Source organism: Macaca thibetana, chromosome 15, assembly GCF_024542745.1.
Source record: "Macaca thibetana thibetana isolate TM-01 chromosome 15, ASM2454274v1, whole genome shotgun sequence".
Taxonomy (NCBI): Eukaryota; Metazoa; Chordata; class Mammalia; order Primates; family Cercopithecidae; genus Macaca; species Macaca thibetana.
The window spans coordinates 73,824,526-73,843,605 of NC_065592.1; the positions used below are offsets into that span (position 1 = coordinate 73,824,526).

The 19,080-nt window shown below is 37.0% G+C and overlaps 2 protein-coding genes across 6 annotated transcripts in view; both read right to left on the minus strand.

Annotated features, from left to right (window-relative positions):
* LOC126937587 (acyl carrier protein, mitochondrial-like) overlaps positions 1 to 19,080 on the minus strand; it is a 398,652-nt gene that overhangs the window by 376,139 nt on the left and 3,433 nt on the right. The window lies entirely within an intron of this gene.
* Positions 1 to 19,080, minus strand: part of KDM4C (lysine demethylase 4C) — a 416,349-nt gene that overhangs the window by 273,805 nt on the left and 123,464 nt on the right. For all 5 annotated transcript variants that reach the window (XR_007719783.1, XM_050761129.1, XM_050761128.1 and 2 more), the window contains 3 exons: positions 18,405 to 18,454; positions 10,246 to 10,349; positions 5,958 to 6,095 (listed from right to left, as the gene is read on the minus strand). Coding sequence is in view for 4 of the 5 variants with exons in the window: in XM_050761129.1 (XP_050617086.1) it covers positions 5,958 to 6,095; positions 10,246 to 10,349; positions 18,405 to 18,454 (292 nt within the window). In the remaining variant the exon portion in view is untranslated. The remainder of the gene's footprint in view (positions 1 to 5,957; positions 6,096 to 10,245; positions 10,350 to 18,404; positions 18,455 to 19,080) is intronic.

Consider the following 19,080-nt stretch of genomic DNA (forward strand, 5'->3'; position numbering starts at 1 on the left):
AGAACATACAATCCCCATACTCACGAAGTTCATATTATATATGTCATGTCAGACACTCAAAATTGAAATGCCAAGAACTGTTAAATGAACAATATTCAAAGCAGTCTACATTTTCTTTCCTTCATATGTCACAGGAACAGAGAAATATCACTACACTAGTATTTTGTGATCAAAAGCATATTAAAATACAACCTAGAGACTCACCACAAAAATGATTCCTGATTGTTTTGATAAAGACTGCCCAAGATTAAAGATTTTCTGGAAGGATGCTACCAGATTTAAGAAATATCTAATTTAATTTTAAAGAATTGAAATATAAAATAGAATGACCCCACATCATGGCACTTACACGCGAGACAATTTAATAGTTGAAACCCTTGCCAGATTAAAGGGTAATCAGTTTTAAAACTCTATCATCTCTTTTTAAACTTGTTCAAACATTTGGGGACTCAAATATCAAAATGTCTTAAAATTACATAGTAAGGTAGTACTCCTGGAGTTTATAAGAGAACATTCCCAGCTCTGCAGTACAATTTTTCAACTTTCTGACATATCATGTTAATATGATCACTTAAAATTCATACAAAATAAAAGATACCATTTTCGTGTCACCAACTATTACCTTTCCTTCTAATAAGATAAAATTATTTATCGTGACACAGTAAGTCTCTTTCACTGCACACACTGTAATAAATACACTGCTTCAGACGGTATAGACGAGATATGACTGTCCCCAAGACAATGATTCTTTTTTACTCAAGAAAATCAGTACAGTAAATAACTCTTCTTCCCTTCGAGACAATCATAGTGCTTGAGGCTGCTGAAACACAAAAACAAAATATCTTCACAAATGTCTCCAAACAGTCAAGCTGAAAATCTAAGCCAAAGTTTCATTTAACAGCCTGTCAGTTTTTTGATGTGAAGCTAATGAATGCAGTGGCAAACAAATCCATCAAACCTAACATCAAACAACTGCACTGCATCCCAGCAAACGGAAAAATGAAATACAACCTGCAGGCCAGCGCTTTGATCCAACCTAGCCAGGAAGCAGACCTGTAAGTGTCACGGCAGCAGCTGCACAGAGTAATCACGGACTTCATTTCACCACAGAAGGAAAGAATGCTCCAGAAACAGAAAACAGTCATCTCAAATATGTACAAGCATCTTATTTCAACTGCTAAACGAGCTGTTACATATTTTTAAATCTCTATCAAGAAAAAATAATTGAATTTCACTCTGTTATGCCAGCATTCAAAGCTACAGAGATGCCTAAAACAAAGAACTAGGTGGTATGGTCCATTAATACTACAACTTTGCAAGTGGAGTTTTATTAAAAGTCCTTCTGTTCTTTCTGAAAGCTCCTTGAAGACAATATATGTGTCTTTCTTCTTTGTACACACATGTAGCACAGGAGGAACTCACTGGGCACTCACCAAATCTGACCTCTGCCCGTCAGCAGCAAATGAACATGTGGGTACCTGAAACATCACTCAATTTTTTTCAGTAATGATCTTGTCTTTGATTAGAGAAATGGGGGAAAACTACACACTGCCTTCTTAGGTCAGTTGTTGCTGCTAAATGAAAGGCCCTTTTGTTCTGGAGCATCTTACAGGATTTGGCTATGCTGTATTTTACAGGTTAAGACAACACACTGCCTTCTTAGGTCAGGGGTTCCTGCTAAATGAAAGGCCCTTTTGTTCTGGAGCATCTTACAGGATTTGGCTATGCTATATTTTGCAGGTTAAGACAAGAGAGCAGAATGATCCTCACTGAGGGAAAACAGAAGCAAAGAGAGAAATGAGAAGAATGGTAAAGCCTGGGCCATTATCAGAGTATTAGAAACAGGGATGGTCAAACTAAGTCGCTACCAAAACTAAAAGGTTAATGTCCCTTCACTCCCTCCTCTGCCTATTTTCCCCAGATCTTCCACACAATCCATACACACAAAAAAAAGTCTGTTTGAGAGATGAGGCAGTTTGGATGGATACTGTGCAAAAGGACCATCTGAACTGAAAGACTAAAAAAACAGAGAATTTGCCTACAGGGACAGAAATATCTCCCAAATACAATAATTCAGCTGAGAATATCAAACATCCAGGAATTTGCTAAAATTTGGAAGTGTATCTGAGCTTTACACAAATAATGAAATTTCTAATCAAATGTACCCAAATCTTAAGAGCCAGGAAGATTTCCTGAACAAGTTATCACATATCAATAGGTCAGTAACAGATTCCAATGAAAGCCACAGAAGGCCCCTCTCCAGTCCTGTTCTAGGGACACCAGCAGAAGTCAAGAAGCCAACAGCAAAGGAAGCACACCTTGAACCCCTGCCAGAGTCAGCTCTTACTCTCACCCCTGTTCTCATGGAACAATGCACTCACGAGTGATGAATTCATAGAAACACACATGGTGCCTGGCACACAGCAGATAAGCCTAGTCTCCGTAAGTAGAACTTCTTCCCCATCTACCAGCCATCTGAGGCATCTGAAAAGGTCCCTACTGACAAAGCCTGTTGGCTTATGATCAAAAGGTCCCTATTGGGGAACATGAGGTTATCTTTTCAAAACCTATTTTTTTTTTTTAATTAAAAAAAATTGCCTTCTGTAACAGCTCTTTTCTGAATCACCTAATTAAAAATACTGGTTTGTATTACACAAAATTATATTTTTATATATATATATATTTCATAGTGTTTATGATTACATATATGCACATATAATATAATGTATGCAGACTCCACACTCTGCATTGTTTTGCTTATTTAATGCTGTACGACAAATACTTTATTAGATACTTATACATGTTCAATAAACCCCATGTGACAGGTAAAGCAGGTGACATCACCACCAATGCCTCATTATGAAAAAGTGCTCATTTTTTCACAGTAATTATAAAAGTACTGTTCATTATCACTTATGAACAATGACTTTTTTATAGTTATCATTTAGAACAAACTGATGAAGACAAAGAATTAAGACAAACATGGGCATCCTCAATGCTAAAAGTCTTTTTAGAGCAATTCATTAATTCACTACACATTAGTTTCCAGCAAAACACATAAATTTATGCCCAGTGCACAAATTGGCCAGGGATTAGAGAGTACATATACATGCAATACAGTAAATTCATAAGGTTACCTAATGAATCAGACTTAGAGATCAGAAATAGGTGTCAAATAACTGATTAACGATACCAAAATCTGGGGGGAAAAATGCTAACTCAGCTTACCATAATGTAAGATAATTTATTATCCAGGAATAGACATGAAAATATTAATAATGTTGGTATAAATTAAGAAAGCATGTGATATTTTAGTGAAACATTCAAAACTGTATCTGTTTATAAGGTTATTTTCCTGTTTTATGCAAAAAAACTAAAATTGGTTACATGACTCAAAATACTCTTTTTTCTTAATTTTTGTTTTTATTTTTTGTAGAGACAAGATGTCACTCTGTTGCTAAGGCTAGTCTTGAATTCCTGGCCTCTAGCAATCCTCCTGCCTCAGCCTCCCAAAGTGCTAGTTACAGGAATGAGCTACTGTGCCCAGCCCAAAGCAGATTCTAAATATATTATGTCAATGATAAATTGGTACCCCCTGTAGTAGGCAGATGTTTCCCCTCATGCGCCCCAACAAAGATGTCCTCATCCTAATCCCAGAGATCTATGAATACGCTATCTTACATGACACATGGGATTTTGCGGATTGCCTGCTCTGAAATGCAGGAACTACACAGGAGGACTAGAGAGGCCTCTAGGAGAAAAGTTCAGCCCCTGGTTCACAGTCAGCAGCAAATCTGAACGTTTAGTCCTACAACTGCAAGGAAGTGAATTCAGCCAACAACCCGAAGGAGCAAGGAAATGAATTCTTTCCCAGAGTCTCAGTAAGAAATGCAATCCTGCAAACATCTTGACATTTAACTGGTGAGGCCAATGCTGGGCCTATTACCTATAGAACCATGAGATAATAAACGGCTATTGTTCTAAACACAAAGTTTGTGGTAATTTGCTACAGCAGCAAGAGACAACTAATATATTCTCAGATGACATCACTTGGCCAAAGGAAGTAAGGGGTGGCCATAACTCAAAAAATCTCAAATACATTCAATTACAGCAATTTTTAATTGGCTGGCCAAAACTGCATTACAGCATTGAATATTTTGTACCCAGAACCAAACAAAACGGTCAAAGCCCTTACTAAACTGAATAAACAGATAGTCACATACCTAAGTTCTTTTCTCTTTGCAATAAGCCTACAGGGTACAGAGATATTTCTAATTTACATATGAAGAATAAATGACTTTCCTAAGGTTACATGGCTAGCCAAAGAAGAAAAGTTGGTTGTCAGATCCAGCCTCCTCCACCACAGTGCAACACTTCACATTCCCACAGCTGTGATGGGCTCTGTCAGCTGGGATTTCAGGGAGGAGCACTACCAGCCTCTCTTCCTTCCATTCCACCCCCACTCTACTTCCACATGGAAATGTGGAAATGCAACTCCAATGTACATGGTAGTTTAGCTTCTCCCCAAGGCTGAAATGCCCTATTCTGGCCAACATCATGGGCTACTTCTGAGACCTGTATTAAACAAGAATCAATATTTGCGGTGACTCCGAACAGCTGTGATAGCTGACTTATATCTGTAAGTAAAGGTGCAAACTATAAAATAACAGACCTTGTTATAACCTCGTGGCCAAGACACTGCTTCAAGGCAGATGCAAGCATTACATTTCCACAAAAGCAATGCAGTGGTTGGCCAAGGTACACACTGAGTTTTCTATTTCTTATGAGGTTTTCTTAGAATACACAGGATGTACAATGTGAAGTAGTAGTACAGTTCTGTTCCTTTCTGAATTACTCAGCATAAACAGAAATTACTTAGAACAGAAAAGGTCTTCTAATACCAGGGGCTTTCCTTTACGTCAAGAATGTATTCAAATGACTCCTGGGCTGCCAACGGGCTATACTTTTACTTATTTTTTAATATATTACGCAATTTTCTAAATACACACGTAAATTAAACTAAGATTTGTCTTCCCTAAATATACTTCCAAGTTCACCTAATGGCTCCACATGTAAGTTTTATCAACGTAGAATGAAAGGAGACAGTTGAGCCAAGCAATGGCCAAAACAGCACCACATACACTTTATTTATCATTTTCTGCTAAATCTATGTCAACTTTACATCCTCTGTAAAACACATAGTTTCATTTAGAAGCTGCCCTCTGCCAGCCTGCACCTTTCCCTTAAAAGCTACAGGAAAGGATTCAAACCTAGTAGAAACCACCATCACTTTGAAGATGTCTTCTATTTAACACCACAGGGGGAAAGTAATTAAATTTAATAGAAGTTATTGCCTGTGAATGAAAATACACAATATGTGAGCTAAATTAAATACACTGGGCAGGAGATGCAAAATTTTATACCAAATTTAACATGAACATGTATTTCCTGTTAAAATGTGTTCTACATTATTACTTTCAAGAATTTCATTTCTGCACTAAGGGCAGTTTTAATCATTTCTTCCTACCAACCTCCCTCCATCTCTTGCTACAATTTTATCAGACACTCCCTTCTGTAAAGTGTTGTTTTCCAAGCCACGAACTGATCGCGAACAGGGATAGATCTGAGTCTACCTAACATGGAGCCACATGATGCCACTGGAAAATCTTGCAAAACACCAACTGGAGGCCTCAAGATAAAAAGCAAATACACATCGCAGCAAATTACCTATCAGGGTAAACTGCTCCACATTAATCTCAAAACAGACAAATTCAGCTAAAATTGGTAATACTGGTTTTGTAAAATAAATGTATCTAGCCTGAAGTGAACTGCTGTGGTGAGAGGCACACAGCGCCAGTAAGGAAAAATAAATAAATGCTGCACAGGATCTTAGGGTTCCTCCTAAAATAACCAGAATGCACATTTAATTTATGCTTTCTTTTTGAGGCATAGCTTACCAATTTGGCAACTTTTCCATAGTCAATCCATCTGACAGTAGCAAAATTTGTAGATTCTGCACAGTTGAAACCATGATTAAAACCAGCATGGTAGCCATATGGGAAAGTGATCATGAATTCTCCAGCCTCCTGGGTTATCTGCAAGGTAGGAAACATAATATTTTGTAAAAATAAGACTTCCCAAATTATGAATACAATTAAAATATATTTGCCATTAAAAAACAAAGAAAAAAAGTCATGATATCAGAGCAATACCAAAAAGAGTTCCACCAGATTCATTACTTAATCCTTTAATAGTGCTTTTTCAGGAAACATTTAAAAGACTTTCCTAGATAGGATGTGGCTTGCTGGCACTTGAATTCAATCGAACAATCCATAATCAAAGCTATTACATTTTAATTGAAGGTATCCTCAAGTTATTCAAGTAAATTTGTTCATATTTGTTTTGGATTATCTGATCTTAAAATGTTTCTAACCCAGCACCCAATAGGATGGACTCCTTATATCTTTAAATTCTTTAAGTTGCTGCAAAGTAATATAAAAATACTCATAGAATTTGGCCACTGAAGCAATGTTTCTCCTTGACACATATTGTCAAAGTATTTAGCAAATGCTGTATGTTCACATTCAGAGCCTGTATTCTCTGCTAGCTCTGATAATAAAAGTTGTAAAACCACACTTTTAATTATCCTACTGACTCTAATACAATTTATATTTTGAGATATAATGTACATATAATAAAATGCTCAGATAATAAATGTACAGTTTGATCAGTTTTGACAAATGCATATACCCATATATCCCATGCCCCTATTATTTTCTTTTTTTATGATAAAAATCCAAGGAAGAAATACATTTATTAAATATATCAACCTCAGAAAATTACTTATCTCTGGGAGGGACAAGACACTGAAATAGTAATAGCTACATTTGTAGTATTTTGTTTCTTTGGACAAATATCTGTATCTATATATAGCATTTTTTTAAGTATTTTATTTTCAGTAACAACTTTATTGAAATGTAATTCACATACCATATAATTCACTCATTTCAAGTGTATAATTTGCTGGTTTTTAGTATATCACAAAGTTATGCAACTATCACCACAATTAATTTTAGAACATTTTATCACCTCAAAAAGAAACCCCCTCACCCTTTAGCTGTCATCCCCAAGCCCCTCATTCATCCCAGCCCTAAAAAAAACCCTGATTTATTTTCTGTTTCTACAGATCTGTTATTTTGGACATTTAATATTAATAGAATCATATAATTTGTGATCTTTTGTTACTGAATTCTTCCACTTAGCATAAACTTTTCAAAGTTCACCTAGGTTGTAGCATGTATCTGTACTTCACTCCCTTTTATGGCTGAATAATCTTCCGTTATATAAAATATATCACATTTGTTTATTCATTCATCAGCCAATAGACATTTAGTCATTTCCACTCTGGGCACTAGGAATAATGGTGCTATGGATAATTGTCCACGCCCCTATTATTTTCATCGCCCAAGAGTGCTCCCTCATTCCTATCCTAGACCACCACCAGCCCATCCCCTACTCCCACCTCAGGAATAATCACTCTTCTGATACCTCTCACCACTGATTAGCTTTGCCATGTTATGGATGCTAAAATGGTACTGGAGACAGGGGAGAGTATTCTTTTTCCCAACAATTCTGAAATGTAACTCATAACACCATTGTCCCCTGCCAAAGAAACCCCAGATGATGTTCTGCTACAATGAGCTCAGTTGTCACCTGGCAGCAGACACAGGCTTACCAGTGCCCAGCACAGTTCTAGCTCCATTATCTGAGCCATGTGAGAACATAACCCAGCTCTCTCCTGTCCTGGTCTCACTGAATCTAATTAATTATCTAGGTGCTTGTTTCTTATACTACGTAATGAAACAAAACTCAACTTGCTCCCACATAAAGGTGACAGGAGGGGGAGGACTGCTGCCACTGGAATAAGAAAACTACTTTTCCTGCTCCATGGAATCCTACCTACAAACCTTCTCTACCCTACCTAAAAAATCCTGCTCATGCCATGACTTAAAAAAAAAAAAAAAAAGAGCACCTGTTCCACAGAATGCAACTCTAAATTTGAGACCCCTGTCATTTCCAAAATCAGGTCAGTCCCAATCTCATACCATAAAAGAAGCTGAAGAAGAGAGTGGATATAATCTAAATGCAGACATCAGCTGTTTATTACACTTATGTTTTTCATACATATGTATGACTATGGCAAATGCAAAGAAAGAAGGAAAAAATGTAATCCAACTGAGACATTATTACCTACAGGAAGAGGGCTGAGTTGAAGAGGAAGAGTACATTACTATGTAACATATACTATGCAAAGCTCTGCCTACAGATTGTCTTTCTCATCACAATAACCCTATTAAGTAGTCACTATTTTTATCCCCATTTTACAGTTGAAGAAACTAAAGCTCAGAAAAATTACGTGATTGAATCAGGGATGAAACTCAGGAGGTTTAATGCTGTAGCCTGTGCTACCATTTTGCTGCCCTATCACATGTTACGTTATCATCAGCAGAGAAATGTGCTCCTTGAGGAATACAGTGTCATGACAGGCCCTGTATTGAGATAGAAACCGGAAGTGACAGAATTTCATAAGAGGAAGTGCCACTGCCAATCAACCCTCAAAGCCACTAGTGTTTCACCATTTCAGGACTTAAATTCATCTTGCCACTTTCCACAGAAGCCATCCACAAAACACCAGATGAGAGCCCGATGCCTCCAGTGATCTATCACGTAGTACTGGTAGAGAGCTGCAGCCTAGAAAGAGGGTGCCGGCCACCTCTAGAAAAGAGCTCCAAGCTCCAGAGGCCTCCATCCTGGGGAAAGGGAGCCAACCCCAGAGCTCTGCTGCTTCACATAACTTCTCTTCACGTATCAGCCCTAAGCTACCACCAACACCTAACACCAGCCCCAAAGGAACAGAGAAGGATTTTGTGTGTCTGGGGATATTGTTGCACTCCTTCACATCTACCTTGTAATATTCCAACTTAAGTAAAAGTACCTAATGAAGCTGATGCCAACTACTTAAAAGAAGCACTGGATGATGATGTGTCTGAGACTCACAAAAGCCTGGTGCCCAGGTGTCTGCAGACAGGACAAAGCCCTGCAGCCACAGCGTCCCCTCTGAGTGGCACAGCCTGTGCCCTCTGTCCCCAACAGTTCTGCAGCCCATCCCCAGTGCCTCCCTACACCCGCAGGCAGCCCCCACGGTGCACATCTCGGAGGCACGATTTTTTCATGGTAAAAACGTGTGAGTAAACCAGTGATGAACGCACGTTCCCAAAAGCAAGCATATCTTGTGCGTGACTGCTGCATAGACAGTTTAGGAGGGAACAGGGAATCACCTCAAGCTGAAGAATGAATCCCGGCAATTGGAAAAGTTCTACTTTGAACAAATCCCCCCTCCCCCCCACACACACACACACACAAAGAAGGCCACAGTAAGAACCCAAAATGAAGAAAATGTAAAGATTTAGTCACAAGCGAAAAGCTTCCAAGATGGAAAACAGCAAGCATTATGGGAAGAAAAGTCAAATAAAAAACACAGAAGGAAGAGCTATTTTTTAATGTTTCTGCAAGTAGCTAAGTACTTAATCCTCCCGAGACTCAGAGGGAGCTTTTGTTTATCTGGTCAAAACCTTTTTTCATTTCAGCTGCTTCACATAAAAATGTTCAGGCTCTGCAATAATTCTGATCCAGTAACCACCCATAGACACAAAGAATGCGAGATCCAGCATCTACTGAGTTTTATAGAACCTAATCTTCAGAAAACTTGCAGAAGCAATATCAGATTATTAAATCATCAGGCACTTTTATCCATAATGAAATCTCAATTGTATTATGTCTAAATGTGTTTAGAAGCAACATAGTGCTACCATAGTCATTGATTCTAACCAACCCATTGCTAATAATTGCTTTGAATTTTTTAGAAAATAGATCACATATACATAAATTATGTTGCTCATAAAAAAGATTTTAATATAGAAGTGCTTCCTCTTATTTTATAGAATGTGCTACATTTTATTTTCAGTATAAGTGAACTATAGCAACATGACATCTCTAGTAAATATATCTGAAATAAAATTAATTTCTAATTAGGATTTAGATAAATAATTGATATGCTATAAAACATAAATTTGAATTTCTCTACCCACATCCTAAAAATTCTACTTGAAGTTAAAGATACATTATCTCTTAAATACAAATCCTACACAAACAAAATTAATTTGTGTAAGATGAATACTAATATACCTTGTCGAAGGGAATACCGTATTTCTTCAATACTGATGGAGAAATCAAAGTCATCTTGTGGCGAAGAAATGCATCACACCCTTGGGAGCTGCTTGGGAAAAAACCTAAAAAGAAACAATAAATGTAAGTGGCATTGTGTCAATTAAGAGAAAATATCAGATAGGATTTTCAATGTGTAAGTTCTAGTGTTCTTACTGTTTGACCTCTTCCGCCAAAAAGCCCTTGTACTAAAAATCAGAGTTAGAATTCTTAAAAATTAGAGGATACATCACCAAAGGTTGATCTTCTTTACAAACAGATTTACCATAAGTTGTTTTTGTAACCTGTAAAATTACTAAACTTTAGGAATAAATTTCAAATTGAAACAAATGTGGATTCAACCTATTATGTGATAAATGGAAAAAATATTTAGGGAAGTTAGGAAAGATAAATACGTGGGATGCTGGATCTGTAGCGAAAAATACAGGGAAAAAAAACAAAAAAGGAAAGATAAGTATGCATTTTAACAGAAGAATATTTTAGACTCCTAGAGTTCATCATTCCTGAAGCACTCATCCCAATCCTCGGCACACAGCAGACAGAGTAGTTCCCCACCTTTGTTTCTTTTCTGATCAATCTGAAACTAATTGCTACTAATCTCCTGAATGAAGTTCCCAGCCATCACCCATCAAATGTCTGAGAACCTGCCTGAACAGCCTGAATGGGAGAAGTGTTTTGAGGAGGCTTTTACATGAGGAAGTTAAACATACAGCAACCCTTTCATTCAACAGTATATTATATGCCAAGACAGAGTCAGTTTTCTCCATCACTGACTTCAAACCTGCAGTTCTGTCTGAGGCAGACTCTCATTAACTCAGTGATGCAAACTGGAGGAAAATGAACATGCCTGATGTACTGCTCACACCTTCCTCACTCAGAGGGAAGGGAGTCGTGCTGAAGGAATTGGAAAAAACAAGAAGACAACAAGAAACAAGGAAAAGACAGAGAATCATGGAGGTAGAACACAGCAGGAAGACAGAAGGCACCAGGAAGGCACATGCAATGTGTATGAGTGACAGGAAGAGGAGCAGATGCTGTCTGACTCCTCCATCACCAAAATGAGGGGTGAAACTGCTGGAAATGTGACATCTAATTCTGTGGATCTCTCTATGCAAACAACTCAAGAACGTGACCAATTTGGCCAGGTACGGTGACTCACACCTGTAATCCCACCACTTTGGGAAGCCAAGGCGGGCGGATCACTTGAGGCCAGGAGTTTGGGACGAGTCTAACATAGCAAAACCCTGTTTCTACTAAAAAATACAGGCCAAGTGTGGTGGCTCATGCCTGTAATCCCAACACTTTGGGAGGCCAAGACAGACAGATCACAAGGTCAGGAGTTCGAGACTAGCCTGACCACCACGGTAAAACCCTGTCTCTACTACAAATACAAAAAAAATTAGCCAGGCATGGTGACACACACCTATGGTCCCAGCTACTCAGGAGGCTGAGGCAGGAGAATCGCTTGAACCCCGGAGGCAGAAGTTGCAGTGAGCCGAGATCACGCCACTGCACTCCAGCCTGAATGACAGAGTAAGACTCCCTCTCAAAAAAAAAAAATTAGACAGGCATGGTGGTGCATGGCTACAGCTAGCTGCTCGGGAGGCTAAGGCATGAGATTTGCTTGAACCCAGGAGGCAAGGGTTACAGTGAACTGAGACTGCACCAGTGCACTCTAGCCTGGGCAACAGAGGAGGAGGGAGGGAGGGAGGGAGGGAGGGAGGGAGGGAGGGAGGGAGGAAGGAAGGAAGGAAGGAAGGAAGGAAGGAAGGAAGGAAGGAAGGAAGGAAGGAATAAAACATGAGAAATGTTAATTCTTTACAATATTAATAGCAATAAGAAGCATAGTTTTGCCATATATGTCTCTTAATAATGCAGCCTAGAGTTCATCATTCCTGAAGCACTCATCCCAATCCTCGGCACACAGCAGACAGAGTAGTTCCCCACTTTGTTTCTTAATAATGCAACACAAAATAAAACACTGGTGAGTGGAGGAAAAGTAACACACTAACATAATGGCCATGTCCATACAACAAGATGTTGTAAGTCCTACACACAGAGAAGGGCGCCAATGGGCAGTCCCCAAATGCACAATCCATGGGAACGTTTTTATAAACAATTCAAATGGATCTATCAAACTTCTCAAATCTGTAACTTTCTGCAACACCAGATGAATTAAGTTTTAAGTTAAAATCAGTGAAGAAAGAAGTACCTATTCCATTTTCTTTTGATAAGGATTTGTAATCAGGTCCTGAACAATGTGGTGACTGGTCATAAGCTAATTTAAATTGGAAAACCACTGAAGGAACGTAATTTGCAGTGTATTAAGAACTTCATATTGGTTCAGAGTTTTTATTTACAATATGCTATCAGAATTATATTTTACATAGTCCTGAAAAACACTTCATAAACAACACATCTTATGTACAAAGTATGTGCCTTAAAATGAATTTTACCTCAAAGTACCTGCAGGGGCTACACGGTTCATACTCACTCTCACTCCATAGTCTATAAAACATGGTCAATTCTTTGCCATACTAAAGTCAACTGCCTTTTTTTTTTTTTTTTTTTTTGGTCTTTTTTAAGATATTATACAGGATCAAGCAAGCAAAGATGGTCTTCGGAATCATTCTTCCAAACCAAATAATAAGTTAGAGGGATGGAAGGCGAGGATAATAAAGAGCTTGTATTCCAGAGACCCCAACAGAGCCCTAAAAGCAATCCACAATAACCTTTCCTAAGAACACCAAAGTGCTGCTGAGAGTTCTGCAACACAGAGAAGTGTGTAGGATCCCATAAGATCTCTCAAAGATCACATGCTATACCCATCCAAAGGATGTTTCACATTCAATGTAAAAGTGAGCACGTGTGAAAAGCATTATTCTAAGTGAAAAAAAGCAAAAAAACAAGTCTACACATAGTATGATTTCACTTACATGACACTCTAGAAAAGGTAAAACGATAGGGACAGAAACTAGGGAAACCAGTGGGTGCCAGCAAAGGGAAGAGCAGTTAAGTACAAAGAGGTGTGAGGGAACTTTTTTGGGGTACTAGAAATGTGTTACATGTTGATAACAGTGGCTTATCATGTGGTTTATTAGTTACACCACTGTAGACCTTTGTCAAAACTCAATGAGCTCTATTCTTAAAATAAGTGAATTTTACTGTAGATTTTACCTGAATAAAACTGACTCAAAAAAATCATTAAATATTTTGAAACTATTTTTGAAATAGAGTAGATGTGTTCTAAAAATATGAAACAGGTGTGTTCCTTCCTTCAAATGAAAAGTTCTCCATACTGTCAACTGGTTTATATTTTATAATGTATTTGGTATTGCTAAGAAATTATTTTTAAATCCCAATCTTTTATGATTCAAATACAAACACACACTATAGTATTAAATCACCAAAAATTTCAGCCTTGAGAAAAGATTTTAAGATCAAAACTTAGTGACTTTTTTATGGGTATACAAACACTAATTTGGCAAAGATGAGGACAGCTGTTAACTTCTTAGGAAGGGGAGAGAAAGACAGGGAACTAAGGAGGAAGGAAGGGAAGAGAAATCAAACATGTAGATCTATTTCCAAACTAGTAAAAAATTTTTATTGACAATTTTGATAATTTAAATTTGCCCCAAGTATGCATTGATGAAGTTTTATCACGGTTATATATGACCGGGATGACACCTGAAAAATATATTAACCATATAAACAAATGCTAAGGAAAAGAATACAACAAATGAATACAGAAAATTGGTTCAGTGGAAAACGCTTTCAGAAACAGACGTACAGTATTTGATTTACACATGAAATTTTTTGGCAAGCTTATTTATGAAAAGAACCAATGACCTACATTATATGGGGAGAAACCTAGTAACATTTACCCACATCTCTACTTGAGAGATTTACACGAGAGGCACATACTACATTTGGCCTCTTGGTACTTCTTATCATTCATGGAGTGGTTACTCAGGACTGGATAGAAAATTATCACTTCCCAGGCCTCACTCAACCCTAACGTCCCATAATCCATCAACATCTCTACTGCAGGACTCTCCAGGAGGAGTGCCAGGAGAACTTCATACTGATCTTGGGATAGAGAAGAATGGCGCTTTTCCTAAGCAAATGGCTTGTTTTAATCTCCTAGACATGGTGTGCATTGTGTAATGGGCAAGTTTTTTCCATTTCAAGATAATCAGCAGAAAACCTAGAGTTAAAATTTCCACCCAATTTAACTGGTATGTGTATCATTAAATGCATGGTTTTTTTACTGCATTCCTGAGACTGCAGTTTATTTCAGCTCTCACTTCCCACCCCCTTGAAATGTCACATAGATAACCTACACACAAGTCACCAAGGACTCCCCAAGCCAAGAACATTGGGATCAAACAGGTCAGAGTTAAACTAACCAGGATTCTTCTGGCTCTGCCTCTGCCCAGCCCCATCCGTACCCTCAAATCATAGAAATCTTCATTTCCACAAAATTCCTCCCTACTTACTAGTTGGCATTCATTTCCTGAATTCTTCCTCTCCATTCTCAGTTAAGAGAAGGAAACTAAAAGTCTTTCACTCACATATGAATTATGCTATCTGGGTGTATTTCATGTATTATTGTCCAATGTCTAAAACCCTACTAGGAACACGGCTGGATACAAATTATCCAATTACATTTAAATACAGACAGTGATATCACTGACATTAAATTATTAAGAAATTAAGTTTACCAACTATTTCTCTACTCATAGTGAAACCCAGCTGACAGACAAAAATAAACATACCCTGACCTGCCACACACTGATCTCCATGCCTAAGGCATGAGTGAGGCACGAAGGCAGAGGATATATCACTGGTCTTTTGCATTTTTTATGGCTTACAGGGCACTTTAAAATTGATTATTTGTAATCAGAGGTATTTTATTTATAAGCCTTTCAAAACTAGACATTTTAATATAATATTTCAGACTATCAGCTAAGTGAATGCTTAAGGGAACAATATTTACCATTTTGAGAGCTAATAAAAGTACATTTTCCTAATTCCAAGAGAGAGGTATGAGAGCAGGTTAATTTAGAATCTGATCATAAAATTAAAATGATTTATTTATTGCTGCTCTTCTATTCTCTTGACAGCAGAGGCTCATAATCTTTTTTGGGCCAAACCATCTCAGGGGATTTAATGATGGCATTCCCAGAAATCTACATATATGTCCAATTTTGAATACAATTTCAAAGAGTTCATAGAATGCCTGTCTGCATCCCACCCATAGACCTTTATCTACCCCTTGGCACAGGGATCCCTGCAAATCGGGCTGTGACCTTCTACTCCACAGGATTAAAATCAAGATTACTAGTCATTAAAAATATTCTACATCATGCGTGCACGTGCGCGCGCACACACACACACACACACACACACACACAAATGCTTAAAAGCATGAACTAAACTAACCCTTGGTAGCAATGTTTCTTCTATTCCCTTTTGCTGAATACTGCTTTTTTAATAAGGTAACAAAAATCAAAACATTTGTTTCAAGTAAATATAAGGATCTAAAAGAATTGACTCACTTCTACTATACTATTCTTTGAAATAAGTTTCCTCCTAATCATTCACACTTTCAAAACTGGCTGCACAAAGTCCTAAATCACATATTTTGGCCAAGTAACCAAAATTTTCAAAGTAAATCCTTTTCAGTTTTTTTAAAATAATAGCATTTTATTCCCAATAAAGGACAAATGAAATACTACTTTCCACAAAAATCTGCAGACTTTCTCAATTTACTTTAATCTATATTTTGCTTAATGTAATATAACAGCAATATTACCTTTTTTCTAAAATAGGTGAGATTTAGACATTTTAAAAACTGAAAATCTTCCAAACTGTCATTCATGATTTAACATTATACCTCCCTTCTCCTCCATATTTGCAATCCAATTGTATCAAACCAAAAATTAGAAAGAACGCAATGGCATTACAGATGACTATAACAAGTATAAAAATTGTAACAATTCACTTGAGATTTTTTATTACATTTCTGTCTACATAATATTGGGGAAAACCTGTATAAATGAGAAAGCAGCTGAAGGGCAAAATCAAACTCCTGGCTTTATTAGATGCAGGCCTAATGTCTTTCAGATAAAATATTTGTAGGTGCCACAGTCAATCAAGATTTCAATAGAAACCAAAGCTGAAAGCATTCACGCATAAAAGGCAAGTGTGATAATTATGATGCACAGACAAGATAATGGAAAATATCTGAGCCTACTTTTCATTTTATGTATCAAGTGTTGCTATGAGCTAGATATTCTATAATACTCCATCATTCACACAGCATTATTTATCATTTTAATTATTTAGCAGAATTCAATTAATTTGGCTGGCATCTGGTCAGCAGATACAAATCCTTCACTATCTCGTAGGGTCTTTTCCCTGCTTTATTTCCCAAAATATTGCTGCAAAACAGTTTTGAATAAACAGCCAATTGATTTCAAGTTCTTGTTCATCCTTCAAATTCATTAACCTCTTACTGATTAAACAAACGGTAACCATTTTCTGGAATGTCATTTTCAGACAGTTTACTTCAAAGCATTGGAAGTTTGTATCAGAAATTTTAATCTGTGACTCAATATTGCAAGGTTTACATCGGCTTCATTTTAAAAGTTCTCTGGTAGGAAGATTAATAGAAAATGGTGGAATATTTTTACTACAGAAGAAGATACTTGAGTATATAGTGTTAACACATAGTTCACTGCCTATGTAGTTAAGGGTTATGGTAATCATCTTATAATCTATTATCCAAAATCTATTCATGAAAACAGTCCCTAACAAAGTTCAAGATTACATCAATCTTTATTATTACTATAATGTATTACATTTCTAAAAAGACGCTTTATAGTTATTAGCCTGACAAAATTATAATAATGCTTCTTAAAATGCAATACTATAACTGTTCCTTCTAATACTCTTATGTAATTTAGGGGAAAGTAACCTTTAGGTGCCATTAACAGTTTCTGTTAAAAACTGTCAAGTCAAGGAATGAGGTTTCTCAGTGTCTCCATTTCATTATTAATTGAAAGCACATATAAGGCAGGAACAAAATTCTTTTCCTAATAAAAGGCAAATCTAACGCACCAATGAAACTTAGACCTGCACTGGACTAAAAGAGCACTGCTCGCTGAGGACTCAATCCTGGATAAAGGCAGAAGGCCTTGCTCCTCAGTTGCCACTCAAATGGAACTCCACTTTTCCCTGGAAATAATTCACTACCAGCCTACATCTTCTTTCGGGAAGGGTGGCTAGCGAAACAGAAAATAAGGATGGCAGGGGGTGAATGTGACTCTGCTTCCCATACATAAGCAGATGAGGGCAAGATTGCCTGGCGTATCTTTAAAAACAAGGAGGAAAGAGGAAGGTGGCTGCTTGCACTGGCATTGTCTGCACACACAAAAGCAGGCACAGGACCATCAATATAGGTCCAGAAAAGTTCTTTAGTCTGGCCCTTATAAAGAAGCAGCAGGCCATGAAAAATAAAAATTCAACCTGCAGTAAAGTAAGTTTAATTTTGCCAGTCCAAAAAGGCCCAAAATCTCCTGTATTGTTACTCAGAGCCATTCACCTTCATACTTCCATAAGGGCACACTCCCAGTCCCAGTGGGCCACGGAAGAACTGGGTGTCGGCAGTGACATAACCCTTGGGGGAAACAGTAGATCAAAAGAAAAAGTAGTCATGAAACAACCGTACCCCAAGATACAGCAACAATACTGTCTGGAAGAATGTAACTTAATTTAAAAAAAAATTACTGGCACAATGATGTCAAATACATTACATTAAAAACCATTTTTTCAGAAACAACCAAAACAGATTAAGGGCAATCACTTGATGAAATACTAAACAGTCAACCAAAATAACCATGATGATTATGCAACAGGGAAAAAATAATATTCACAAACTAACGTGAAAAAATTTAAAATTGTTCAATTAAAAAAAAAACATGTAGAAGTCAACAACTTGAATAGAATAAAACCAACAGAGTAACGGTCTATATTGTAAAAAGTACCTCAAAAACAAACAACCTACAAAACACAGAAACATATAAAACACAGAAAACAAAGAAAGCAAGTTTTACCTTGAGCTAGTCTTTCAAGTCGTTTTCCATGCTCTGGAGGTATAGCATACCTAAAATTTTAAACACAAATAAAAATTTTAGGTTTATAATTTTTCAGCTAGTAGCCTAAGGATATCTATTCCTAAATAATATCACATAAAAGAAATTCAACACGAAACTCCACTTAGATGAACTGAGTAGAGATTAGAAAGCCAATCACAGAATCATATCCCTTAGACAACGAACAGAAGAAAAATATGCTTACAAATTACCAATTTCAATGTCACAACTCATCGTGCCAACCATATTTTACAAATTAGGGAACAAAGGCCCAAGGTAGGTAAACTGCTCAGCAACAAGATAGCTAGTCACAACCTAGAGACCCTCTGCCAGCTCTCATAGCACTGCAGCACTCTAGGGTTGTTTTTGGTTGTATGTTTTTGGTTTTGTGGTTGGTTGATTTTGGCTTTTGTTTTTAAGAAAATCTGGGTTGCTCTCTTTTTAAATTTTAAAATATTTTTATTGACAAGCAGAACAGAACATAAAATTATTACACCAACACTTATATTTTCACCAAATGTTACTAAAAACACTGTAATTTTCAAACAGACTTTAAGCAAAAGATTATCAGCCTTAAAAAAAGTTTTTATTCATTTCATAATTATGTGACTTTAAAAATCTTGATTATAATAAAAAG